Here is a 27,966-nt window from a genome sequence, read left to right as displayed (position 1 = left end):
CTGTTTGGATATCGAATAGCTCTGGCTGCAGTCGTGATGAGTCTGACGCGGTAGGTCTTTGAAGTTGTGCAATGACCGATGCTCACATCGGTAAATGTACACACTTGATTGAGATCAAGACTAAATCATTTACCTACAAGACTGAAAGCTACGAAACGAACAATGCAATATATTTGAGGGCGGAAAAATGATCTAGCCTATTTGAAGTCTCATATCTCTGAAAACACATTTACGAGTATGTCACCCAGCTCCTTGTTATAAAAAGCGCACTGTATCTCCCTAACGAATTTCCCCCAATTTGTTGAAGTTGGAATTTTTTGAACTTATGGTTAAAACAAAGTTCATATATTTATGTTCATATTATTTATTTATTTGTGCGAAGCCCCCACCGGACCTTCGATGGTCCGACCTTACCAAATCCGACGATGTGCTCCGGCTTTTAGGTTATAACATAATAATATAATAATAATAATATTGACACACTTTTTACACAAATTATCTTGCCCCAAGTTAAGCATATATACCCTGTGTTATGGGTTACAAGACAATGATATATTTTATACAATATACTTACTTAAACATACATATTATATTCATATAAACATACATACATACATTTAAACATCCATGACTCGGAAACAAACATCTATATTCATCATATAAATGCTTGCACCTACCGGGATTCGAACCCGGGACCTCTAGCTTAGACTTAACTCAATAACATATACCGTATATATAGCTCTACCTCTGTATAGAGAGCAATCGGGAAATTTGTATCGGTATTACATAATAATAATGGATATAACTGCCACTGTCACTTATACAGGCCCGAAATACCTAAGTATGGGTTAATGATTTTTTTTATTGAAGAGCAGGCCATACATACTATCAATCAGCTGATAGTAGTTGATTACTGCGACCCATACTCTCTTGTAACTGTCCTGAGGGGTCACAAGAGCGTTGCCGACCGATGATTAGCATACATATGAATTCGAAAACTGAAAACACATTAATGGGTCGCGGACAAGGACCGAACCGGGAGCTCTGTGGTGAGAGTCGACTTATGTACCTATTGCGACAACGACGATTAAAGTTATAAAGATCCCTTGTTTATTAATGCACGGAAGTTAAGATGCAGTTAGATTTTGGAGTCGATATGGCGAAAGTCACTAGTAACTAGTAAGCGGCTAATTAAACAGATTTGCGAGTTGTACGACTCGAGTAGGACTAGAGATAATTTAGTAGCAATTTCCAAATGCGATACAATCAAAGAGCTCCGCGCCGTTATCTAAGTGCTGCCACAGTACATCGATACGAACAGTTAGTGGTTAACGACGAACTGCATTGAAGTTTCGTCGTTCCCTATCTTACTGCCTCTCATTATGAAGAGGCTCAAATTAGATGTACAATGTAACCTTATCCTTATTTCAGACTATTTAATACAATTTTATAAAAAAAATGGTTTTGATAGGCCACGAAAGAGTAATAGACGGAGAATTTTACCAGTATTTTTTTTTGTTGAGAATCATTTTTGTAATCTATATTATATGTATCGTTGATGTTTGTGCACTGAAGAGGACATTGTCAGAATAACCGACGGATACGACGTATCCTTTGCCGACTCGAGCCGACTTAACTTACATAGCCGAGCGTGTCGGCCAAGTCTCATTCAATACCGACATTTGAAATGAATGATCAAAAAAGGCTTCGTAAACAATAAGACGCATCATTATGTATAATAATGTTGCCCAACTTATTTCAAAGCAATGTAGCTTGCCGTAAAATACTCGAGTATTAATTTTTCTTTTAATTAAATTAAATTGCACAAAGTTGTCAGTGATGTATAAGTAAAGACATTAATTACAAGTACATATTACACTTATTACTTATGAAAAAATATATCAAAGCTGTAAATAAATCCAATTCATAGCTTATTTACAGACGTGCAGCATATATTCTTTGTCTCGGCCGTTAATATTCACCAATGGGAAGCTCCTTTGCACTGGATGCTGGCTAGAATATGGGAACCACAACGGCGCCTATTTCAGCCGTGAAGCACCGGTCGCTGAAGGGCGCCGTAGCTAGTGAAATTACTAAGCAAATGAAACTTGACATCTTATGTCTCAGGGTGATGAGCTCAGTTGTAGTGCCGCTCAGAAATTTTGGGCTTATCAATAATATCATTTTCGTAAAAAAATTAATATGAAACTGTGTATGTCTGTACTGTGGTGCTCTAGATCGAAGTGGACCGAACTAATTCCTTACTCGAAGCGCGGAGTGGCGCGCACCAAAAATAGTGAAACAATAACGATTTCCGCTGCATTAACCGATTTCACAATAGTGTTACTCACCGCGGGCCGCGTTGGCCAATCTGTTGGGCTTAGTGACCCGCTCGTGTACCACTACAAGCACTTATTAAACAATTTGCTTTGCTGCAGCGTTACTGACTAAGCTCTGGAGGTCTACTCGCAAAATCGACAACGATATATTGGGAACGATACGATAATACTCCGAATATATCGCACCTATCCTACTTTAACAATTATTGTTCGTATACTATGTCGTTTATCGTAACAACATCGTAACCATAGACTAATATTTTGATTTTTTTACGATGTTAGAGTGAATGAATTATGCGCAAATCTTGAAAAACTAAATATTATCTGTGCTATGTCGCTGTTGTTAAGTGTCAACAGTCAAAACATAATTTAGGCGCTAAGGACAATGCCATACTCTGCACCATCAATTTCCATCATTTACACAAAATGTAAATATTTAAAAATTATGTAATGAATATAATATGACCATTTAAAATTGAATAAATAAGACAAAATTCGAATATTCGCCTCTGACATTTTCAGCTAAGATTAGGGTTAGGGCCGATAATATCGAAAAATGTTTCGTTCGTTCAATCGTCGTTTCGACATTGAATACGATGTAACTAAGAGTAGGATAAGCCACGATTAATGCCACGATATATCGAATATCGATTTTAGGAGTAGGCGCCCTGCTTAGTTACGGTACTAAATAGAAATATCAATTAAAAAAAGTGTGTGTGTACTTATGTATGCACGAAACAAGTTATCGAAGTAAAAGATCATTCTCACAGCGCTTTTTAATAATACAAACATTACAATGAGGTAGATAGAGTTCTGTCAATTTACATTCTTAATATTACATATTATGCATGCTTGTCTTGAAAGAGTGGTGACAAAAATTGGACTGTACTTCCACTGAAAGTTTAGGCCTATTTGAATAAATTTAAGGTCTTCTAATAATATCACTATCACCATCATTAGCCGGAAGACGTCCACTGCTGGACAAAGGCCTCCCCCAAAGATTTCCACGACGATCGGTCCTGTGCTGCCCTCATCCAACGTATTCCGGCGATCTTGACCAAATCGTCGGTCCATCTTGTCGAGGGGCTTGTTGTTGGGGCCTACCAAGACTTCACAATACTCTTCCGGTACGTGGACGCCATTCGATGACTTTACTGCCCCAAGGGCCTTCTGTCAATCGAACTATGTACCCTGCCCACTGCCACTTCAGTTTCGCAATCATTTGGGCTATGTCAGTGACTTTGGTTCTCCTACGGATCTCCTCATTTGTGATTCGATCTCGCAGGGAAACTCTAACCATAGCCCTCTCCATTGCCCTCTGAGCGACCTTGATATATGAGATATTTTCCGTTATGTGCGATATATTCCGCTTACGTTAATTTCTCGATATTTCGGTACAATTGTGTCACGATGATAATTGAGCCCGTTTGTTTCCAGTACGGCAGTGATGAGTTCGGACACGACTCGCCCAGCAGGTACGCGTCGCCCAAGGGCGCGGGCGCGGGCGGTGCGGGCGCTGCGGGGGCGGCGCCCTACCAGGAGCCCTACTACGGCGGCGAGTGGGCCGCGCCCTACTACCAGCCACCGCCGCCCTACCACCACGACCCCTACGCCACCTCGCCAGGTACTACCACCAACAAACATGTTCAACCACCAACCACCACATTACAGTCTTCACAATAGCCACTCATACTGTAAATATGAATTAATGATACACCAACAAAATTTTATGAACGATGCGGGACTCGAACAAGCCACGACCTCTCGCGTTCCGGGCGAGTGCTCTCCCAACTGAGCTAACCGTTCGAGTGACGTATCGTCATAAAATCTTATATGCTTTGTCCAACTCTCAAGTTGTGGTTACATTCACAGGATCTATTTTACAGTTGATAACCTGCTCAACCCCATTCATAAAATTTTATTTGTGTATAAATCCCAGAAGTGAGGGTTATCACTTTAGAAACATAACAAATTGTTTGGACTATATACTGTATGTCTGTGGTCGACTGACACTGACAGTGCCCCTGTGTGTTGCAGGAATAGGTGCGGGCGCGAGTGCAGGCGCGGGCGGGGAGGCGAGCGCGGCGGGCGGGGCGGAGCTGCCCCTGCCGCCCATGTCGTCGTTCCGAGCGGCCGCGCCCGTCCACTCGCCCACAGACCCCATGCTCGTCGCCAAACCCACCATCCAGCCCGTGAGTACCATCTTGTGTCCACAACTAATAGGTGCGGGCGCGAGTGCAGGCGCGGGCGGGGAGGCGAGCGCGGCGGGCGGGGCGGAGCTGCCCCTGCCGCCCATGTCGTCGTTCCGAGCGGCCGCGCCCGTCCACTCGCCCACAGACCCCATGCTCGTCGCCAAACCCACCATGCAGCCCGTGAGTACCATCTTGTGTCCACAACTAATAGGTGCGGGCGCGAGTGCAGGCGCGGGCGGGGAGGCGAGCGCGGCGGGCGGGGCGGAGCTGCCCCTGCCGCCCATGTCGTCGTTCCGAGCGGCCGCGCCCGTCCACTCGCCCACAGACCCCATGCTCGTCGCCAAACCCACCATGCAGCCCGTGAGTACCATCTTGTGTCCACAACTAATAGGTGCGGGCGCGAGTGCAGGCGCGGGCGGGGAGGCGAGCGCGGCGGGCGGGGCGGAGCTGCCCCTGCCGCCCATGTCGTCGTTCCGAGCGGCCGCGCCCGTCCACTCGCCCACAGACCCCATGCTCGTCGCCAAACCCACCATGCAGCCCGTGAGTACCATCTTGTGTCCACAACTAATAGGTGCGGGCGCGAGTGCAGGCGCGGGCGGGGAGGCGAGCGCGGCGGGCGGGGCGGAGCTGCCCCTGCCGCCCATGTCGTCGTTCCGAGCGGCCGCGCCCGTCCACTCGCCCACAGACCCCATGCTCGTCGCCAAACCCACCATGCAGCCCGTGAGTACCATCTTGTGTCCACAACTAATAGGTGCGGGCGCGAGTGCAGGCGCGGGCGGGGAGGCGAGCGCGGCGGGCGGGGCGGAGCTGCCCCTGCCGCCCATGTCGTCGTTCCGAGCGGCCGCGCCCGTCCACTCGCCCACAGACCCCATGCTCGTCGCCAAACCCACCATGCAGCCCGTGAGTACCATCTTGTGTCCACAACTAATAGGTGCGGGCGCGAGTGCAGGCGCGGGCGGGGAGGCGAGCGCGGCGGGCGGGGCGGAGCTGCCCCTGCCGCCCATGTCGTCGTTCCGAGCGGCCGCGCCCGTCCACTCGCCCACAGACCCCATGCTCGTCGCCAAACCCACCATGCAGCCCGTGAGTACCATCTTGTGTCCACAACTAATAGGTGCGGGCGCGAGTGCAGGCGCGGGCGGGGAGGCGAGCGCGGCGGGCGGGGCGGAGCTGCCCCTGCCGCCCATGTCGTCGTTCCGAGCGGCCGCGCCCGTCCACTCGCCCACAGACCCCATGCTCGTCGCCAAACCCACCATGCAGCCCGTGAGTACCATCTTGTGTCCACAACTAATAGGTGCGGGCGCGAGTGCAGGCGCGGGCGGGGAGGCGAGCGCGGCGGGCGGGGCGGAGCTGCCCCTGCCGCCCATGTCGTCGTTCCGAGCGGCCGCGCCCGTCCACTCGCCCACAGACCCCATGCTCGTCGCCAAACCCACCATGCAGCCCGTGAGTACCATCTTGTGTCCACAACTAATAGGTGCGGGCGCGAGTGCAGGCGCGGGCGGGGAGGCGAGCGCGGCGGGCGGGGCGGAGCTGCCCCTGCCGCCCATGTCGTCGTTCCGAGCGGCCGCGCCCGTCCACTCGCCCACAGACCCCATGCTCGTCGCCAAACCCACCATGCAGCCCGTGAGTACCATCTTGTGTCCACAACTAATAGGTGCGGGCGCGAGTGCAGGCGCGGGCGGGGAGGCGAAATTTTTAAGCGTGATTGCAAGTCAGGTTGTTTATTGTACGTCAATGGAAAAAATTAAATACAAAGTGGAAGTGCTAGGCAGCTTATCGTGAGTGTGCCACAAGTATGCGGAGGCCCGCAACATTGTCTCAGTCGTGGTTAGCTACGTTCTGTGCCATGACGTCTCGATTGTAACGAAATATATTTGAACCATTTTACTATTATGAGAGAATTAGATAATTGCATGCGAATATGACATCTCTTTGAAAGAATATATGTGTGCTTATTGTAAAATAATTTGGTTACCTCACTCTCTAGCGTATTCACCTTAAAAAAACGCTGTAAATATATAGAAATCTGGGTAGTGTTTTGTCAGCGTTGAGTGGCCAAACCTGTTTTTCGAATTTGATGTACAGTATAGTGTTTATTGATTTTGGCATTTTAATATATAAACTTCACTAGTTACAATAAGATTTAATTTTGAGCAGCAATATAAAAATATTTCGCCAACATAACATATAAATTGTATATATTTTTTTTTTATTATTATTAACTGCCATCAGTCGGTAACGACTATAATCAGTTCCGTAGAGTTTGGTTAAACGATTTGGGTTTTGGAGGCCATCGCCTCAACCAGCCCTTATTCTAATGAGACTTGCTTTCGTTTTAGTCTTCTCATGGCTTGAGAGGACTCGAGCAGTTTAGTAGCCAACGGATTTGGGTGAGTGGCTAGGCGTTCGGCGTAGCGTCTGGAATGTTTTTTTATTTCCTCCTTTATAGTGGGCATGTCCAGATATTTATGTATCTCGTCGTTGCGAGCAAACCAGGGTGCATTTACTACTGTCCGCAAGATACCGTTTTGTGCTCTTTGAAGACATATTATGTTGCTGTCACTGGCAGTTCCCCATAGTTGAATGCCATAGGTCCAAATAGGCTTGACGACTGCATTATATAGAAGTAATTTGTTTTCTATGGAGAGAATTGAATTCCGTCCCATTAGCCAGTACATATTCTTGAACTTAAGGTTGACTTCATTTCGTTTATGTATTATATGGGACTTCCAAGTGAGACGGCGGTCCAAGTGGAACCCTAGGTACTTAATACAATCACAGTGTGGCAAGACATCATTGCCTAGTTGTACTGGAGGGCAGATTCCTCTTCTCAAGCTGAAGGTGATGTGATGGGATTTTTGGGCGCTGGCTTTAATGCGCCATTTTGCTAACCACTGGAATGTGCGATTAAGAACCTGCTGCAGCTGGTAACTGGCTGATTCAGCTGATTCCTGGGAGGAAAGGTAGGCGATGTCATCCGCATAAGTAGCGACATTCACATTATCTGATGTGGGCAGGTCACTAGTATATATGTTATAAAGAGTAGGGCCAATCACTGAACACTGCGGTACACCAGCGTCAATGTTGTAAAAACCTGATCTGGCTTCACCATGCTTAACCTGGAATATTCTTTCGGCTAGGTACGAGGCTAAAATGTTGAAGAAAGAGTGGGGTTGCATTTGTTTCACTTTGCAAAGTAGGCCCTTATGCCAGACGCGGTCAAAGGCTTGCTGTACATCCAAGAAGGCTGCCGAACAATATTGTTTGTTTTCAAAGCACTGTCGTATTACGTCGTGAACTCGGTGTACTTGTTCTATCGTGGATTGCGCTTTTCTAAATCCAAATTGATGCAATGGAATGATGTTGCATTCATCTATTTGGGATTTCAAGCGAATAAGAAATATTCTCTCCCAGAGTTTCGACAGCACAGGGGTTAGGCTGATGGGGCGGTAAGATGTTATATCTTGAGCGGGTTTGCCGGGCTTGTGAACCATAACAATCTGAGACACCTTCCAAGGTGCGGGGAAGTGTTGCGTTCTTAAAATTGCATTGAACAGGCAGGCTAGGAATGTGATTGTTTTATTTGGCAGTTCTTTGAGTAGCTTCGGCGTGATCAGGTCGTAGCCTGGGGCCTTTTTAGAATGCAGGGACTTAATCGTACGTACAACTTCTCTGGGGGATGTCGGTCTTAAGGGAAGCGTCATTTGAAGGTCCTGGCTTAGTATCTCGTCCTGTTCGCTTTCGTCGTTTTCAGCGATGGCATCGTTAGGTCGAAATACTTCTGCTATGTAAGAAGCAAAGCCTTCAGCTTTTTCACTATCTGTTTTCGCCCATGCACAGTTAGGAGATTGTTATTTAGATATATTGTAGTTAATTTATAACATTGAATAATCTGTGTATTGCAATTGCAATTTTAATTTACAAATGTCTTTTTCCCATAGAACACTTATACTTGTATTTTCTATTCCGTGGCCAAAACTATTGCACTTTTTTGAACTTACTATAAGTCTAAGATTGTATAAATATTCTAGAAAATGTTTTGGATGATATGATGCGATGAGTTTCACTTCTTATAAAAGTTCAACTAAAAAATCATTGGTTAATGAATTATTGATGTTTGATTTGCATCGAAATTTTTATAAACGGTTATTGAACTGGAACGGTTTAGAAGTAATAAGATTTTCTGCAATAAAAAAAAATGTTTATTTTTAATGTTTCTTATGGACTGATCAGATGTACGCCGGGGCAGCGAACTCAGCGGCTGGCGGTGAAGGGGCAAGTCTCTCCTCGTACGGCTCGTCGCCCTCCACGCCTGTCCACTCCCCCCCTCCCCTGCACGCAAGGCTCTACCCCCCGCTCAAGCATTCGCCGCATCATCCGCACCACGCTCATCATAACGGACAGGTAATCTCTTCAATCTGTACAAGGTCGGCTACCGTGGTTGTCGCTACTACTAGCTATCATTTTGCACATACATTAATAGGAATTGCAACTAAATATACTAAAATAATTTTTTTTTTGTGGTCGGCCGTTTTTTCTCCGACTTTTTTTTTCAATCCAACTTACAGGAAAAAGCATTTTTAATTTTTTGGGTTAGTAAAATTTTGCCTATGACACAAAAAAATGTGGCTATGTATTTACAAGACCGGTTCAGTAGATCTAGAAAGTTCCCACTTACGGACACTTATCGTATTATTTTGGATAATTCACACTATATCCTTATAAATTATAGCCTATGTGTTATTCTGATGTGTAAGCTATATTTTTGTAAACTTTAACCAAAATCCATTCAGTAGTTTTTGCGTGAAAGAGTAACAAACATACATCTATACATTCTCACAAACTTTCGCGTTTATAATATTAGTAGGACTAGTAGGATGTTTTCTAGTTGGAATAGTTGACGGCATTTAAACATGGTGTAATTTCAGGCTATATGTGTTAGTTAAAAAGAGTTTTTATACAATTAAGCATCCCGCTTGTCAGTATTTGCTGAAATCTAATACCCTACTGATGGTATCCTCGTGAATGTTGCAGCAAGCAAACTGGGTATCGTCAGGAGTATCATCACCGCCCAGTGCATCGACGCCGCACGCTCAGCTCACCAACGCAGTGTTGCCAAACGGACACCACGTCGGAGTATTTCCACCCCCAGTCATGGTGAGTTTGTGGCAATACGCACCCACACGCAGGCGCTTGGAGACTGGTTAATTATTTTGAGAGTGCCTATTAACTAGCTGTGGTACCTAAGCATTTTAGTACTTATATTATTATATACACATTTTGTTCATGTAAATAAGTACTATGTATAAATTATTTTGGGATTGACAGCATGACGTATGTTTACTAATTTTCTTTTTTTTTTCTTTTAAGTAATAACGCGTTTAAGACTTATTACATGGGTATAGAAATAGGGATATCCGTCTTCAGTCGCATATAGCTCCTTTGCACAGGATGCCGGCTAGATTATGGGTACCACAACGGCGCCTATTTCTGCCGTGAAACAATAATGGGTAAACATTATTGCGTTTCGGTCTGAAGGGCGCAGTAACTAGTGAAATTACTGGGCAAATGAGAGTTAACATCTGATGTCTCGAGGCAACGAGCGCAATTGTAGTGCCGCTCAGAATTTTTTAGGTTTTTCAAGAACACTGAGCGGCACTGCATTTTCGTCTCGTCTAGAAAATTATGCATCAGTAAGCAACAAGCTGGGTAGTTTATCTCTTTTCGCCATATACACATCATTTTGCCCCATGTGTACGTTAACGACGCGTTATTCATTTAAGGCTATGAACATGATATTTCTATCATTAATTAATTTTAATATTGAGGTAGTAGTCATTGAGTACAACCCTTATCTCAACACAATATCATCGTCACCATCTGAATGCGTCGTACACTCTTCTCCACGAACAACAAAGCTATGGAATGTACTTTCTCGTGCTGTGTTTCAAGTTCATGCGACCAGCGCTCCTATAGGCATTACTCTGGAGTTGAAAGAGGCTGTAAGCGGTGGTGATATATTACCATCAGGGAACCCGGTAACTCGTATATCCTCTTAAGCAATATACCTGAATATATCCTATAATATACTTTCCCCCTTATTCATAATAGTCTGCTAACTTAAAGCATTGCTAATTCTCACTCTGTCTTCTTCTATTGACCTAAGTCAGAATGAGATAAAACACTCCTAAGCGGCTGTTTAAAGTTAGCGGACCATTATGAATAAGGGGGTTAATCTATACCCACGCCTTAAATCCTCTATTAGAGATTCTAAAACATTCATTCAGTTAGCTTATTGCCAATATTAAAACACCCAATGTCCTAATAACCATTACATCATCGAAACGAGTGTTGTAATGAAATTCAGTACACCATTATATCATCCGTTTTCATAATAACACTCCTTTGGATGATATTATGGTTACTAGGACTGGCTTTTTTAATGTTAGCAGTAAGCTAATTGTTTGAGAATATTTTATAGAGGATTCATATTATAGGTGTAGATAGTCTTGTATGCAACTGTTGATAATTAGGTATTAAAACAATCATGTGATACTATTGTCACGCCACCGTAAATTAAACATTAAACATCAGTTGCATAAATAACTATAAACGGTGTATATTATAGCAAATTTTTAGGTATATACCCGGAAGAGGTTTTTAGCTTTTGTGATAAATGTATGTACATATGTACTCTTAACTACGACAAACTCATGTTCTATGTGATATTTTATAGTCTCTAGCTATTTTAACACATGCTGTATGATCGTAATTATTACATAGTATGTATTTGTAGCTCAGTAATATAATTAATGTTATTTTTATTTTGTTTGTTTTTTTTGTGTATTTTTTTTTCTGTGTGTTAGCTTGGAGCTAGTTGCCTTTAGAGTTGAGTTTAGTTAGCTTTAGTTGTGTTGTGGTATTTTGTGAGACTTATCTTTTGTGTTTGATTGATTTTGTAGTAACAGTATATTAAAAAATCTTTTTCTGGACTTTTGTTATATCATTTTATATAGGGCAACAAAAAGGGTATTGTATATAAATAAGGTCTGTTATTTGTTAATGTTTGAGGAAACTCCCTTTTTTTATAAATATGCGTACTGCTTGGAATGTGTTTTAAACCTGTATAGGTTTTTCAACTTTGACTTTTTATCTATCATTTTTTACTTGCATCAGCAATATTTAAGAGGAGGCCCATGGTGCAAAGACAAAAAAAACATACGTGTGATAATTAGACGAACAATTAACTCCTGCCTCCCGATACACTCTGAGGAGAGATTGAGGGATGTTCTTGTTGAGAATTTCTATAATTATATCAAGAGGAGAAAATTTGTACTACGTCAAATATGTTCCTGTGATAAACTGAACAGCGCCTCTAGCAGTTACTACGTGAAACTAATTTCGCTTGTGACAAACAAAGTGTTCGGACCTAAAACTGTCCCGTAGAAGATCAGGTCACCAGTCCCGGTTTTTATCATAAAGTTCCTCGATGCTTTTTTCATGGTATTCTGGTTGCTTGGTTCTTGATATGGCTGTCTCTGTGGTTCATGATATATCTCCACAATGGGACAATTGATGCCGTTGTTTTAGCCATTTCTTTGTTGTGATGCAAGTATAATAGTAATTGTACGAATATTGAAACCATTGTACGCGCCAAGCCCAACTTGAGCTGGGACACTGTTTTGTGACGTACGTTCCTCCGGATGTAGTTCCCGTTCTGTAAAGGCGACTAGCTCCTGCAATAAGTGTAACGTGTGATAGGGCGCGCCGGCCGAGCAGAGGCAGCTCGACGAGGCCATGGTCTTCCTCAGGGAGCACAGTGACGTCGGGGTATGTACCACACTCACTTATTACACGCGACACACATCGATTATGACCACCTCTCCTGAGAGATGAGTCCTGGTCCACCAGCAACGCATCTTCGATACTTTTGCTAATGTTTACTGTAAATATAGCAAACAACTAAAAATTTCAAAGTTGTACAGAATTATCATTAAACTACTAGCCATGTTATAATAATTCTATACAAGAATATGTAATATAAATAATGAATAATAAAAAAAACAGAATTGTGGAAAGAAAAAGAATAATCAAACGGTGGAATAACACTAGTATACTAAAAAAAGGTTCTTCATTCTAGGCAACTAGTTTTTGTCACTTGCGTTTACTGGCTGTCAAAATGCGTCCCAATTAGAATGCTTTCGAGTAACGCGCGAGCATTCTCTTTTAATTTTGTGATATCATTATAACAATTATAATATTAATTATGTTATATTCACTTGCTATCCGGTGAACTCTCTTCTATAAAAACATTACTATAAATAATACACTGAAAGTAAATTGATTACAAATTGTTTATCAAAAAGGCCTATTGTATATATGATAAAGACGCATTATCATTGTTGATATATTTTGAAATATTTACCTTTATTAATTACCGCTCTGTAACATTATATTTCCCTCTGGATTTCATAGACAAACATAATACATCTTTGTGGGTTTTTTGTTTATATATTAAAATCGAACAAAATTCTATGCAGAAAACGGTTGCGAGTGAAAAATTTGTAAGTACAAAAAATTGCATGAGAGATTTGCGTAGATGTGGCATGAATTGCTTTTCTTTTGTATTTTTATTGAATAAATTGAGATGGATGGAAACACGGACATGTACCTTAGTTTTTGGATACTACAATTTCATACTTTATTAAAAATGAAATACTCCATTGCTGTCCATTTTTCCATCTACCCTCAAAAGTGGTTTAAAGTGAGTTCTATAGATTTAACGTAATATCTTTTCTAGGTCGATATTCAGTTGTAGTTATTAATTGTAGTTTAAGAGATTCAGTAGATGTTCTATAGTAACATGTCACTTAACTATTATAAATAAATTTTAATTAAATAGTACTAAGTATTGTATTAGCTTAGGTCTCGAAGTATTCCTGAATTAAAAGTGTTCGTCAGCTATTTTCTACAACAGTTCCTTATGAAACAAGTGTGATATCTATCATAAGGTGGTTTTATACGCGCGAGCCACACGAGAGTGCGATGAGGAAGACAAGAGTGTCATGAGAAGTCATACAACCAGTAGGAGCCGTCTTTGCACTGGATGCTAGTACAACAGCAGCACTGTTTTCAGACGTAAAGCAGTTATGTGCATGCACTTTGTTGGTTCGGTTTGTAGTCGTCTTAGGACTTAACATCTAATGTCTCACAGTGACGAGCGCAATTGCGATGCTGCTCAGAGCTTTGCGGTTTTTATAGTTGATCGTAACCGTCATCTTATATAAGTATAATATTGTTATGTGTGTGTGTGTGTGTGTCAGGGCGCGCGGATGGAGGAGCGGCTAGATGACGCCATCAACGTGCTGCGGAACCATGCCGAGGCGCCCGACCTCTACCCCCAGGATGTGCATCAGCCGCCAGGTATGTATACTAGTATGGCCAACGAGACGAGATAAAGAATGTAAACAAAGTTTCAGGGCATCGAAACATTTTTATTTGAATAAATTATATACAAATTTTGGATACCCTCTCCAAATAATAAAATTAAGTCGGAGGAGTCCGATTATTTATGACAAAACTATATATTGTATCAATCATGTTGTTTTCTTTTGTATGATGTGATCCACACAATTTTGACGCTTTTTGCGTGGGTAATTGATATTTTTAAAGGGTTTCTTGAGCACCCAGGCCATGATTTCATAATTAAATTTCACAACTACTCACAATAATAGAAAACATCAACAAGAAAACTAGCAGTAACAGATTAATAATACTATATCACTTCGAACGCAATCCAAACAGGAATGAACTTGTCACACATAATGGCGGACCAAATGTTGAAAGCTGTGGTACTGAATGCTTTCCTGTATAATAAATATAAGTATTTACAACACAAGCTGAACAAAGGATACGTTTTATTTTATAAATATAATTTGAAATATATTTTTTTTTTCTATCGAGTAAACTACTAATCATATTATTTCCATACCGTGCTGTTTAAAGAGTGAATCCTTAAATATCGTGTGTTTATATAGGATAAATGACAACTAGAGCTTCCATAATGACTATACACTTAGGTTATGTTCGCGGCGTGAGCTAAAGTATTGTGTATTGTTCAAGATTGATTTAAGATCACTTACTGAACGTCGGTAACTACTGCTAGTATTAATATATTTGTGTACATTTCCAGCGAGTCGCGTGGGACTGGCACACCTGCAGCCCGAACCCGTCAAGATGGAGCGCCATCTGGTGCCCAATACAAGTACGTACCGCTTACAGAGTGCGATCATGACATATGTGACAATGACCTGCATATACACCACCAAATCCGATGTGATCCCTATTACTGGCGCCCACTCTTTATAATGGTATGGTTGAAATAAGTCAGAGGGAATGTGCCCACGTGTGTGAAACGGTGATCGGAATTATACATTACCCGGGAAAAGATTATTATATAAATTTGTCAAATTTCTTAAAATGCAATTATTGGGGTTGATCTGGTTATCATCTGTAAAGTAGATGCCGTAGATGGAGCCACATCTGCGAATTGAACAAGACATAAGTACCAAGATTTACGATAGATGCGTGACTCGGACGGAACCCGACAGGCGCAGGTGAAAGTCCAACATTATCAATGAATTTTGGATTTATTAAATTTTTATGTCTATTTTGCGCACAGAACCGTTTCCTTGCGCAGTGCCACCATATTGCTGTATAGTTGTCATAATATTGACAGTATAATGGGCAGATAGTGAGGCCCACATTAGATGGTCTAGTCTCAAATCTGTTAAGCCGCCATCTATTTATATAAAATACTTATTTATATTGTTGAATAGTGCACAGCACTTTAACCACTAGCACGTATTGTTTTTTATTTATTTATTATTGAAATTGTTTGTTGTATGTTTCAGAGAAACGCAAAGAGCCCCCCGAGTCAGTCGCGGAGTCGAAGCCCTCGTCATCAGGATCTGACCTCCACAAGGGAAACTCAAATAAACGTTCGCGGAGATAGTGAGTTGTTAATTTATGATGGTTAGAGTACTGTTGTACAAGGCCGTGCCACGAGCCTGAAGCCAGTACAGAGTGGCTCCTTTTTCCGCGATTACTAGTGGGAGGGAGAGATTATTTACCAGTGGGAGGTTCCTTTGCACACGATGCCGGCTAGATTATGAGTACCACAACGGCGCCTATTTCTGCCGTGAAGCAGTAATGTGTAAGCATTACTGTGTTTCGGTTTGAAGGGCGCCGTAGCTAGTGAAATTACTGGGCAAATGAGACTGAACATCTTATGTCTCAAGGTGACGAGCGCAATTGTAGTGCCGCTCAGAATTTTGAGTTTTTCAAGAATCCTGAGCGGCACTGCATTGTAATAGGCAGGGCGTATCAATTAGCATCAGCTGAACGTCCTGCTCGTCTCGTCCCTTATCATAAAAAAAAATGATTAGACTTCCTAGTTGAGGCCATTTTGCGTGCAGTGTTGACCAGTCATTCCAACCAGCCCAACTCCTAGAAGTTCAGCACACTCCTGGTGTGTTCACAGACTTTTTGGTGCGACCTCGTATCACTAAGGTTTTTACCCGTTGAAGTAATCCTTTAAATGTATACCAGTTCCCTCCTTAGCCAGTCTAAGATATGGTACATGGTATGGATAGTTATGTAAATTCCATCACTGTTGATAGGTGATCACTTGACAGTTATTGGCATGCGCTGCCGAGCGAGTTATTTTTGTAATTTGAGGCTGAAATTAAATTAATAATTGTAAATATTCAATGCGGCTCTTGCCTTGTTTATTTTCAAGATATTTCAAACCAAGTAAACTTTAATAGCATTTGAAACACCCGAACTTGTTGATTGGCAGTCAGACACTCATCCTGTTTTATTAATGAATAGATTATCGACCAAAGCAGGATGGAAGTTGTCAGCCCGGTAGAGAGAAAAGTCTAATTGACGCTATAAATTATAACGAACATAAAGTAACATTGTGTGTTGTGTCGTGTTGTTTGAACAGTTGCTCCTCCGCCGACGAGGATGAACTGGACCCCGACGCCAAGGCCGCGCGCGAGAGAGAGCGTCGCCAGGCCAACAACGTGCGAGAGAGGTCGCTACTTACTATCTAACGTGCACACGTACTGACATACACATGCTCTACTGCTGATATACACTTATACCCCCTTATTCATAATGGTCCGCTAACTTAAAACAGCCGCTAAAGAGTGTTTTTTCTCATTCTGACTTAGGTCAATAAAAGAAGACAGACATACTGACACACACAAACATAAAGAGAAAGAAAGAGCGTCGCCAGGCAGACAATTTGGGAGAGATGTCGGTGTATCTTTAAATATATATAAATTACGTGTCACGTTGTTTGAACGCGATGGACTCCTAAACTAATGAATGGATTTTACTTCATGGACTGCAGTTTAGTCCAAATTGAGAGATAGGATAGTTTTTATTTCGATTTGGGACCCATAATTATTTTTATTTTCAATATTTGTTTTGTATGGACACATTTTCTATGAGAGAATTTAGTGACGCACGATTTGACAGTTCCTCTGTGAAACAATTTCACTATAACAACCGGGAGCGTTTTTTACGAAATAATTATTGATGTTTTGAAATATTATTGGCAAATTCCTATAAAACAGTATTTTTTTATTATCTACAGAACAACGTCTATAAATCGACCAAATATAATACATACGATCTAATGTACACACGTACTGACATACTAATAATACTGACTAATGCTGACACACACTTAAACACACAAAGTGCGCGTGAAAGAGAGCGCCATCAGGGTAACAGGTGCGAAAAACATCGCTACATACACACTAATGAAAATAACATACAAAATTATGACATAAACAAAGTTGCTAAATATTTCTTATAATCTTTATTTATATGTGACAATTTAATATATTTTGGTTCAATAACAAATTTTTAAAACATTAATCTATCTGATAATCGGACGTAATTCCAGAAAAACGTTCTAAACCACAATCGTTTAAGCGGCGGGTTAAGAACACAAAACTGGTCACGTGATTCATATTAACGGACTGACAAAAAATGGCAGCCCTACTGTCACTCTCTTAATGACATCATGACTTAGTAGCCCAACCCACATGTATGGAATACACTAATATTTATTAAACTTTAAACTAGAATTCCTTAAAATGTGGTGTATGTGGTTTGGAACCTTTTTCAGGAACTACCTCCAATTATGTCTTTAAATTGTCTCATACCTACTTATTTCATGTGATTATTAACACCATGTTACTTTGACTTTCAGCGCTTTCTCACCATTTCTAACAAATCCTTGAGTGGCAGTGTAATAGAGAGTAATTTTGTTATAATATCATATTAACATTGTGTCTAGCTTTAAGGGTTATATTTGTAAGTTCATGGCAAGTCAAACGTTTGTGTCAAACTAAAAAGAAACCTTATTGGTTTATGATAATAGTGATAACGTATTGAAGCTGACGGAGTCATTAATACTCATTTTAATAATAGGAAAATAATATATAATACTGTTCAATTAATAATTTATAAATAATTGTGCTATATTTTATTCTTCACTAACAATTTGTAGCTCAAAATAATACTTGTGATTATCATAGGAATAACATAGAAATAATTTCATAATTAACTGTTTTTTTTTCAAAATTTCGACCCATCATGAAACAAAAAGTTGTTTATTTGATGAAAGCGACAAAACCAATTTATTCTTACAATTGGGCTTTTATCAATTTATGTTGTAAATTTAACAGGAAAAACTTATAAAAATGTGTTCGATATGCATAATACAATTTGGAGATCCTTTTGAATTCATTCTGTATAGTGTGGTTGCATCATTACTAATACGCTGGGGGTTGTCTCGCTGTATTGTAGAGCTTTTAGTTAGTGTGGTCACGAAGCAGAAAGAATATCGGTCATTGACCTTAACGGCCCTGTATGAGCGCGACTGTTCTGATTCTGTCTGCTACGCGACCACAGTTAACATCAGAATAAATTGGACGAGCTCTCTCTCGCGCGGTCTACCCGTCACAGGTAAACATAGTGACTAGCGACAGTTGTTATACTATCGTAATTTTCGATTTATAATCACGCTATTTCGATGCACAGGAAATGAGTAAACTAGCCGAAGTCATATCGGAGGTGATCACTTAGCTAATTTCAAAAAGTACACGAGATGTACAATTTATAAATAAAATTACAATAACGTCCACTCACGAAAAGTTGAGCTTTGCTGAGAAAGACTCACGGGCACTTTTTGAATAAATATTGACAGCTTTGTCAATAATTCAATTATTGAATTAGACGTACAGCGTGACGCTGCAATGGCGACATTAAATGAACACAGCCGTATAACACCCGTGTGTTCATTCATTCGTAAATGCCAGTGCCAGTGGGAGGCTCCTTTGCACAGGATGACGGCTAGATTATGAGTACCACAACGGCGCCTATTGCTTCGGTCTGAAGGGCTCCGTAGCTAGTGAAATTACTGGGCAAATGAGACTTAACATCTTATGTTTCACTGTGACGAGTTGTAAAAAAATCTTAAAGTAATGAAATTTTCAAATAAAACTATTAATTATAATTTCAAAAACAAAATTTTATCACTCTTGCACGTGCGCTACTTACCTACTAGTTCTGGACGGCTGTGGCGCTGCGTGGGACAAGTAGATGTCAGTTCTTACGCTAGCGCGCGGCTGCTAGATTACTTACAGGATGTTCCTAAATGATTTTTGTGGAAAAATTATTAATTTAGGAGAATTTTGTTTTTTTATGATTACGATTAAGTAAGTAGCCCTACCTGTGCGTTCATTTAAGGTCGCTATTGTAGATCGACGCTGTATAAAATTTAGATTTTTTAAATAATCTAAATAATTGTAGACTGCTGTTGTTTAGTAAACATTTGAGGAAAAAATAACTAGAAATACTCTGGTAAAGTATTGTTTGAGGGTGAATAGGTGTTGCTGAGTAAGTAAATGTGATGTGTTATGCGCTAGTTGCTCATCAGCGGATGAAGGTGATGATGAACTGGACCCCCAGGCGAAGGCGTTGCGGGAGAAAGAGAGACGGCAGGCCAACAACGCGAGGGAAAGGTATATTGTGTAGTGCTGGTTTGGAGGTTCCTTCTTGTAGTTTAATAAGATTTAATTCATTTAACAGATATAATAGTGTTAGGATACTGTTGATACTACCGTCATGATTACGTGGCAACTGTCGTTATATAAATGTTTCAGTTGTAAAAATTAAAATCATTATTTCTTTAACTATTAGATTAACTGTCAGGTTTAATAGGGCGTGAATTATACTTTTATGCAAAAAAAAACAGCTGCCATGAATTTACATTTAAGTTTATAATTATTGTACTGTCACTCAGAGGAATTATTAAAATGGAATTAATTGAGCGTGGTCGCAACGCGCGATGCTCAGTTAGCTCAATAACATAAAGGCACTTATCGACGAGCGAGCCACGCATAAATATCTCCAAACTAAGAAGTTTTAATTTAGAAATAAATACGTGCCGTTTCCATGTAACATTTGTGCTTTTTATAAGTGCGCTCGCGAATCGATGGCATCCTTTATACATGTGCAGATGATGTATATACTGTTAGATATATTATGAGCCATTTGTATCATCATATAAACATACGATATAAAAAATTTTTTTTTCTAATTGCATGGCGGCCATTTTGTAATTCGCTGTCTTGGTTTTTTATTATCTGTTGTAAGATATGTCATTTCAATTGTATGTTGATACAATGAGCTCTACACTATGTATGACTAATTTTAGTTGTTAGAAATGGTAAGAGGGTGATAGTATCGGGTTTTTTTATATTATTTTGTACAGTAAGCTGCTATAAGTAACGTTCACTGTCTCCTGCCTTGTATTATACAAAGTACTACGAAAAACATGAGTCAGCTATATATATTCCTCCTCTTTCGCTCGACAAACCGACGACCTGTGTGGCAACGCTCTGCAAAGCTCGAAACGAGAAGATCTATCCTATGGTAGGAGAGATTATAGCCGCTTACTGTATTTTAATGTGTATTGATGTCCGGTGTCCCAACTATATGTTGATGATGTACGTGTAAAGCGACATGTCACATTTCGCAATTAAAAATTCTAATAAGTATAGGCTTCTATTCCATAATAAAAATAAAAAGGCATTTATTTTCTCCGGAAAGGAATTCCTTTTGATGTCATTTCTAACACCACCACCGTATAGGAAACATGGCGCTCTGAGAGAGAATACACTGCGCAGGAAACTCTCCCAGCATTCTTTTTTGCGCTACTTTTAATAAAATATACAATGTGATGTAGTACGTATAAAAACAGATTCATATATCTAGTAAATCCACGAAGAAAGCTTAATAAATAATTTGTTTGTGTACATAACGGGTTGTCGATAATTTGATTGAAAAGCTTGATACAATATGGTATTTCTTGTCAAATAGCAATGTGTCAACGTAAAAACAAATAAATTTACTATAGAAGTTTTTACGATACTAAATTCAAGAACAATATAGAATTTATTTCATCTTTAGTAAAACCCTATACTCGCATACATATATTATATATGTCACTTTAAACGTAGGAGTCAATATATAGCGCACACAAAGTAATACAATGCAAGTTGTGTGCGCGTGTAGCAAATGGCAGCTCGTGACATGCTCGCTCCGTGTTGCAGGATACGAATACGGGACATCAACGAGGCGCTCAAGGAGCTGGGCCGCATGTGCATGACGCATCTGAAGAGTGACAAGCCGCAGACCAAACTGGGCATCCTCAATATGGCCGTCGAGGTCATCATGACGCTGGAGCAGCAAGTCAGAGGTCAGTCAAGTAGCTGCTACTCCCTGAGTAAAACTAATTGGTACTATACGTACAAAATACCTCTTTGCCTCTGCTCGAACGCAGCTCGGAATCTCGTTCGACCACTCCGGACCTTATTTTCATGGGTACGGATCGAACGTAGTGCGAAAGCGCTCTCAGTCGTTAGAGACCAGGTCAAAAGCTTTCGAGAGATCCAGAAAACAACCTAACACTGGAGTGTTAAGAAAAAACCCTCTAATATCAATAGCAAAGTTGATTCTATTGGCAGATAAGATTGTAATAATGGTTGAATCTAGACTCGCATTTAACTTTGATATAGTCTTGGTTTGTTTATGCAACTATATACAATATTAGTATTGTTGGGATTATTTTGAAATCGATGCTACTTATAGAGCTAGTTAAAAGTTATTTACAATGTCTTCCAACACTTATTTATAATTATATTGTACTGATGTGTAATAGTGGCGTGTGTGTGTGTTTTCCCAGAACGTAACCTGAACCCGAAAGCTGCGTGTCTCAAGCGGCGCGAGGAGGAGAAGTCTGAAGACGCGCCCAAGTTACTGGCGCCACCACTGCAGCACTACCAACCCATGCCGGTACGTGACCCATCCACTTGCGTATAGAGACACATAAGATAGAAAAGAAAAGCGAATGTATTGATTCTGTAACCGATTGTGATTGACATTTTGAATACCATCGACCACGCTTGCAGCTAGCTCCTCAGTAATTGGAATAATAAACAATCCTTAGTATTTGAATGGTGGTGGCAAATGACATTGAGTCGTCGCTTCATTGTGTGTCTTCTACCGCATTCATTACGGAGAGTGTTCCGAAGCTTCGCCTGATTCCTGCCGCCGAATTCCACCTTCGCACGACATACATAGGATATTATCCCCACTTTTTTCCACGCACAACAAATCTGGTGAATAAGCTTTCTTGTGCGGTGTTTTACATGGGTACCATCACAAAAAGCTCGTACACCTTCCTTAAAAACCGGCAACGCTCCTGTGATTTCTTTGTTGTTGCAAGAGAATGTGAGTAGCGATGACCACTTAACACCAGGTAGTCTCGTTTGTCCTCCTTGCATTGTCGGGCTGCCATATTGTTTATACTCTAAGTTTATGGTGTAATGTGCATGTTATATAACCATATAATATGTTTATGTTGCAGGGCATGGGCCAGTTGCCAGGCCAGCCCCCCACAGGCCCTCAATAACGACGGGCCCACACACACATGTACGCACATCCGCACTCACACAGAGGCCCTAGCCGGCACTAGGGCGCCCCTATCACTGTTACAAGAGGCCCACGTGGACCGACAAGGATCAAGCTGCAAACGACATAACTTTAAATCATCTATTTTTCTACTTTCAAAAATTGTTTCAAAATACTCAATTTTCTGTTTTAAATTAACTCATATTTGGTTTTCTGTCGCCATCTTCATTGAAGATCCTTCCTTCCTTTTCTACCTTCTTTTTGTTTGTTTTTTTACAATCAACCGAGACAACATTCCATATAATTTGAGTTGGGTTATACAAACGGCTTGAGCAAGCAGTGGCCAGTGATAGGTAGCCGGGCGCGGTCTGTGAGTGCGCAGTGATTACCAGAACATTACTAGATATAACTGTGTATCATATAGGTTATAGATATATTTAGTGGAGGCGCGATGTCCGCTCCTGTGGGGCGGAATGAAATTGTAATATAGCCTAGAGTTATGTAGAATAATTGATATGGAATATATAAGGAAAAAACGATATTTTTAATTACTATATAAAATGTTCGCTGCCATAAGCGTAGGGCGTAGTCCGGGGTCCGTTTTTGTTGGCGACACTAATCCCCGAATCGTTAAGTTGGCCCGAATATTGACAATAAACTGTCAAAAACGGATTCCGGAGTTTATGAATTATTTTGTAACGGATGCCGGATTTTACTAGAATTTGATTTTATGACTTACGTTGTTTAACACGCGCGGTTATAAATGACATAATATTTTGCGAATTTTTAAATGACATGTTGTATGAGTTCGCTTTACGGCTCCTAACTTAAGTACGTACTTAAGATAGTTTTTTTTTATTTTAAAAAGAACTCCAGTGAATTTTTTAATGTATTTTACCCCATTTACAGGTGTTACGCGAATGCGTATATAATTTATATAAATCATCTGGTAGCTATTAATGATGTTTTAGTTGTGTACTTACTTTAGTAGGGCGTGAGTTGTGCATGAAGCGATATAATGATCACGTGATTGTAAACGAGTTTTAATTGGAGATTATTATTGATTAGTGATTGTTTGCACTGTGCCGATTTAGTGTGCTTTGTTGATATATCGAATGAGATCGAGCCGATATGACGTATTGTGTAAATATAATCGAAGCTCAACATGGTTCCGTGGTTGCGTTGGTGACGGGCGCAGGTCGGGCCGCCGCCATTGGGTTCTGTACCAAATTAGTGGATCTCTACGTGTGAGGTACAGAGGCGCCAGTGTCGCCGCCCGTCCGTATGATTCTGTATTATATAGAGTTAAGTTTGATTGAAGTCCGCCATGTTTGTCAGCGTCGCGTCCAACGCTCGACCAATGAGCGATGGCGGCGCGAGACGTAACGGAAATAATAAAATGGAAAGTTCAAAATTTATTTTTTTAGTATTCCTTAGATTGTAAGCCCACATAATCACGCGACGCAAGCGCTTAGTTTAGTTGAGTCTTTTCTTCCATTTAGTGTTAATTTTAAGTTTTTTTTATTATTATCTATTATTATTGATTTTGTTGTCTGTACGCGCCGTCCGCCAGGTACGGTCGGTGAAAACGAATAATTTATTGGAAATCATGCTCAGCTTAGAGGCACTGGAGTTATTATATATATGTTCTGTTCTACATATCCTGGAGATAATGTAAAGGCTTAGAGGCTTTCGACTTTTATTTGATCGCATTGTATGATAGAGTCGGTAAACCACTGTTCAAATAACTTTAACGACAAAGTGTAATTATAAAATGAAATAATTATAATTAAATATATGTGCCATTCATTTTGCTAAGAGTTTGTTTTATTTTGTTTCTATCGCATCTGGATTTGGAATGAACGTGTAGAAATATAAAGTATGAAAAGGGGGTATTTTTACATTTATCTATTCCTTATAAGGATTATGCTTTTAATATTTTCTATAATAATCTGGTTGGTTTTTCATTGAATTTAAAATGGCAGCTAAAAGTACTGGCGGCGATGGAAGACTCAGGATTGTAAGGTTATGGTTCGGGAGAAATGAAACCACTCGATGTTTAAGTAAGATTGTTTTATTAAATATTAAATTATCGATATATAGTCCAGCATAGTGCTGTGACATTCGATAATAATAGTGTTGTGACACTAATTTATTTTACCTCTACATCAGGGTTTCTTAATAAAATAAAAAAAAATACATTGTATATTTTTTTAAATGCTTATAGTTAAATCCTATTATTATTTTAAATATAAGTTTTTTTCTATTTTGATGCACCACATCAACTGTACCCTTTTCAATCACAATTTCTACATTAGGTGACATATCTTTTACAACTTTATATGGTCCTTAATAAATATCTTCAATCTTATTACCCACCTAATTTTTAACTAAAATCATATCATTTACTTTATAACTTACAGGTTTAATATTATTATCTTAACTTAGTTTTCTCTTTAATTTACTTTCTAATAAATTATTTTATCAAAAACATAAAACTTATGATAAATAGACTATAGACCATAGGTAAATAAACGTATCCTATTGCCTGGACTCTTCCACCCAAACCATGTATGGTAATATTTTGAGTATGGTTTGGAATATAAATTTTTTGTACATGCTTATATTTGCACGCAGATAATGATGCTCCAGTATCTACTAAAAATGATGGTATTTACAATACGAAGAGCTAGAATCTATTGCCACATAACAATTACTATCGCTTGAAAAAATAAAAGTCGAAAAAACTGATTCGGTATTAATTCTGATTCAATGTTTTGGCACATTACATTTATCCCTTGAATTCCAGAACTATTATAATATTTTGAGTAACCTCTATACCGATGACCACGGGATTGTCCTCGGGGAGCGGGGATATTCCAATGTCCTCGGGGAGCGGGGTTATTCCAATGTCCTCCTCGGGAAGCGGGGGCTTCCAATGCCCACGGCCGTTGGGCGGATTCCATTGCCCTTGACTACGCGGTGCTGGTGGTACCCATTGCCCTCGATGACCTCTAGTCCGTCCGCGGTGAGCGTTAAAATTATTGCGTCCGCGCTGACCTCTAAAATAGTTATTTCGCTTCATATTATTAAAATTAAATGAATTCCTATACGTACCTTATATTTCACCCGAAGCTGACGCCATTGATGTGTGCTCATCCTGAGCGGCCTGGATTGCATCCTTAAGTGAATTATAATTTCTAGCTGAAATAATCGTACTCATTCTACGACTTCGCAACCCATCTGCAAATTGTTTAATAGCAATAGTTTTTTATTAATAGGTTTTAAAATATTATTGCATTGCTCATTACCGTCGGATTGTGAAATCGACAAATAATTCGGTAATTTCTTTCCCATCATCTAAACTAGATCTGTCCACTTGTTTCATGCTTTGTAATTTATGCTGAATTGTGGCTGCAGCTTTCTTACTTAAAAGGGTATCTTTCAGTTCATTAATTAATTCACTTACAGAATCATAAGACGAAAGTCAACTTTAATAATTTAGCCTCTACAGATAATCGACTTTTCAAAACAAAGTTAATCAGGTTTTGCTTACATACCTTTTCTTTTAACCCTCTGTAACTCATGACCTATAATTTTTTTGTGTTTATTTGTTTTGTAATAATTGGAAAAAAATAAAATACACGTGTTTCAGGTTTTTTTTATTTCTCATAAATTTGGAAAAAACAAACAAAAATAGGATTGTTGCCTCAAAGCAACATCAAATGAATGTATCAAAAATTACAAAGCAGCACATGTTACGAGAGGTGGAAGTTTCTAAAGCAATTCTTAGTTTTAGTGTAGCACAAGGCAACTCCACATTTTTCACATAAATTGTGCATAAATCCAAGAGACGTCGGAAACTTGCATCTGATTTTTTTATCAGACCATTGCGGCCAGTGCCCAATTTGGTCTTGGCGGACAGCTTTTGGAGGCACGTGTTGAGCAGGTCCTTTGTGCTTTTTAGCTTGAATCTCGCTCTCCAATGATCGCCGATTTAGCAAATTTGGCTTTATACCCATTTTGCAAAGGGTCACCGCAACATTGAGGCGAAAGTCTCCTGATCGTAAGCGGCCGGACCCTTCAAGGTTTTGTATTTAGCAACTCTTTTGTAAAGTAGACATGCATTGGATTTAGATCGTAAGGTCCAAGTAGTGATAAAAAAGACGCATATGCCATCGCTTGCTTCGCAACCGTATCTTATAGATGCCCATGATGCTGTCAAGAAGGTCGACGCCACCCATATGACGATTGTACTCTCCAACCACAATGGGTCTTTTTATGTTGACATATCTTGAATTTTGTTTATCCCATCTTCGAACTTCGGTTTCAGGCTTTTGCCCAGCGAATGGAATGGAAGCCAGATTGACAATTTTGTTGTTCTTCCAGGAAACAATTAAGACATCGATGCCATTGACGTCAGCTACATACTCTTCTGAATACCCTATAATATAATATAACGAACAATAATATTGAATATTATCAATTAGCTGTTAAATGTTACATTCTTCATTCGTCATAACAAAGTAAAAGATTTAAAGCTGTTCTTAAATCAAAAGAATCCATGGTTAATGCCGAGTCCGAATTGTTTTTACACAATAACAAAATATCTTCAATAATTCTAAAAATTTAGTACAATAATTATTTATGAATAAAATATCATCATTAATAATTGGTCAATTGATTTTCTCAAAATAAATTTACCAATTATTATAGCACTCATAAATAACATTACTCTCGCTCAGCTTTATTTTTAATGTCTGTCCATGTGTTCGCTTTGGTCCAATTTTAATTAAATAACTTCTTATATTCTTTAACTCATTATATAATCCTACAATAACATCCATTTCACACTTACCATCACAGCTTAATATACACCACTATTTAATATTTTAAAATAAGAAAGGAAAAAAAAAAGAAAACAATGTTACACTTGAATTATTAAAATAGAAAATATCTAAAGTCCAATAAAATATTAAGAGTCCAAAGTTCATTCGTCTGCAGAGATCATGTTCGGTTTGTCACTTAATACGCGCCATTTTTTAACTATTTTCTTTTATTTTTCACTTTATAAGCACTTAATTATTTTTATATTATTATTATTATTATTATTTATCTTATACACTGTTTCTGATGGCCCGCAACGCCGGTAAAAGGATCTTCTTGCTGCCGTGCGAAACTCCTTCTCAGTCCATTTTCTGTGACATCTTCTATACTGCTTATAGGCCGTAACCACAAGGCTTGCCAAAATAAACAGAATAACGACTGTTAGCAGAATATTTGTTGTAGAAATATGCCCCCGACATTAACTCCATTGTTCTAATCTATGAGGCACTATACGCGACGTACCTATATGGGAACGGTTTCACATTCGCGAC

The 27,966-nt window shown here is 39.8% G+C and overlaps 2 protein-coding genes across 14 annotated transcripts in view; both read left to right on the top strand.

The window, feature by feature from the left end:
• The window catches only part of LOC126975421 (homeobox protein B-H1-like), a gene marked incomplete at its 3' end in the record, with an annotated part of 114,498 nt that extends 109,973 nt beyond the window's left edge, over positions 1-4,525 (top strand). Inside the window, exons 4-5 of the mRNA XM_050823309.1 lie at positions 3,777-3,963; positions 4,377-4,525. Coding sequence (XP_050679266.1) covers positions 3,777-3,963; positions 4,377-4,525 — 336 coding nt within the window. The remainder of the gene's footprint in view (positions 1-3,776; positions 3,964-4,376) is intronic.
• Positions 4,526-4,579: 54 nt separating this feature from the next.
• Positions 4,580-24,406, top strand: LOC126975391 (protein daughterless-like). 13 transcript variants are annotated; one of them, XM_050823279.1, is made up of 12 exons: positions 4,580-4,711; positions 8,762-8,932; positions 9,563-9,685; positions 12,290-12,358; positions 13,069-13,092; positions 13,852-13,951; positions 14,721-14,792; positions 15,442-15,541; positions 16,530-16,628; positions 21,229-21,374; positions 21,861-21,970; positions 22,545-24,406. In XM_050823279.1, exons 1-12 carry the CDS (start codon positions 4,634-4,636, stop codon positions 22,587-22,589), a joined length of 1,137 nt encoding a protein of 378 aa, XP_050679236.1. In that variant the 5' UTR covers positions 4,580-4,633; the 3' UTR covers positions 22,590-24,406. The 13 variants fall into 13 exon arrangements, with proteins under 13 accessions (XP_050679236.1, XP_050679235.1, XP_050679234.1 ...); XM_050823278.1 differs by lacking the exon at positions 4,580-4,711 and adding an exon at positions 4,752-4,891; XM_050823277.1 differs by lacking the exon at positions 4,580-4,711 and adding an exon at positions 4,932-5,071.
• The last annotated feature ends 3,560 nt before the right edge of the window (positions 24,407-27,966 follow it).

The sequence above is a fragment of the Leptidea sinapis genome, chromosome 35, assembly GCF_905404315.1.
Source record: "Leptidea sinapis chromosome 35, ilLepSina1.1, whole genome shotgun sequence".
In the NCBI taxonomy this organism is placed as follows: domain Eukaryota; kingdom Metazoa; phylum Arthropoda; class Insecta; order Lepidoptera; family Pieridae; genus Leptidea; species Leptidea sinapis.
The sequence above is the reverse complement of the archived record's forward strand: the minus strand, read 5'-3'. Positions and strand labels throughout refer to the sequence as shown.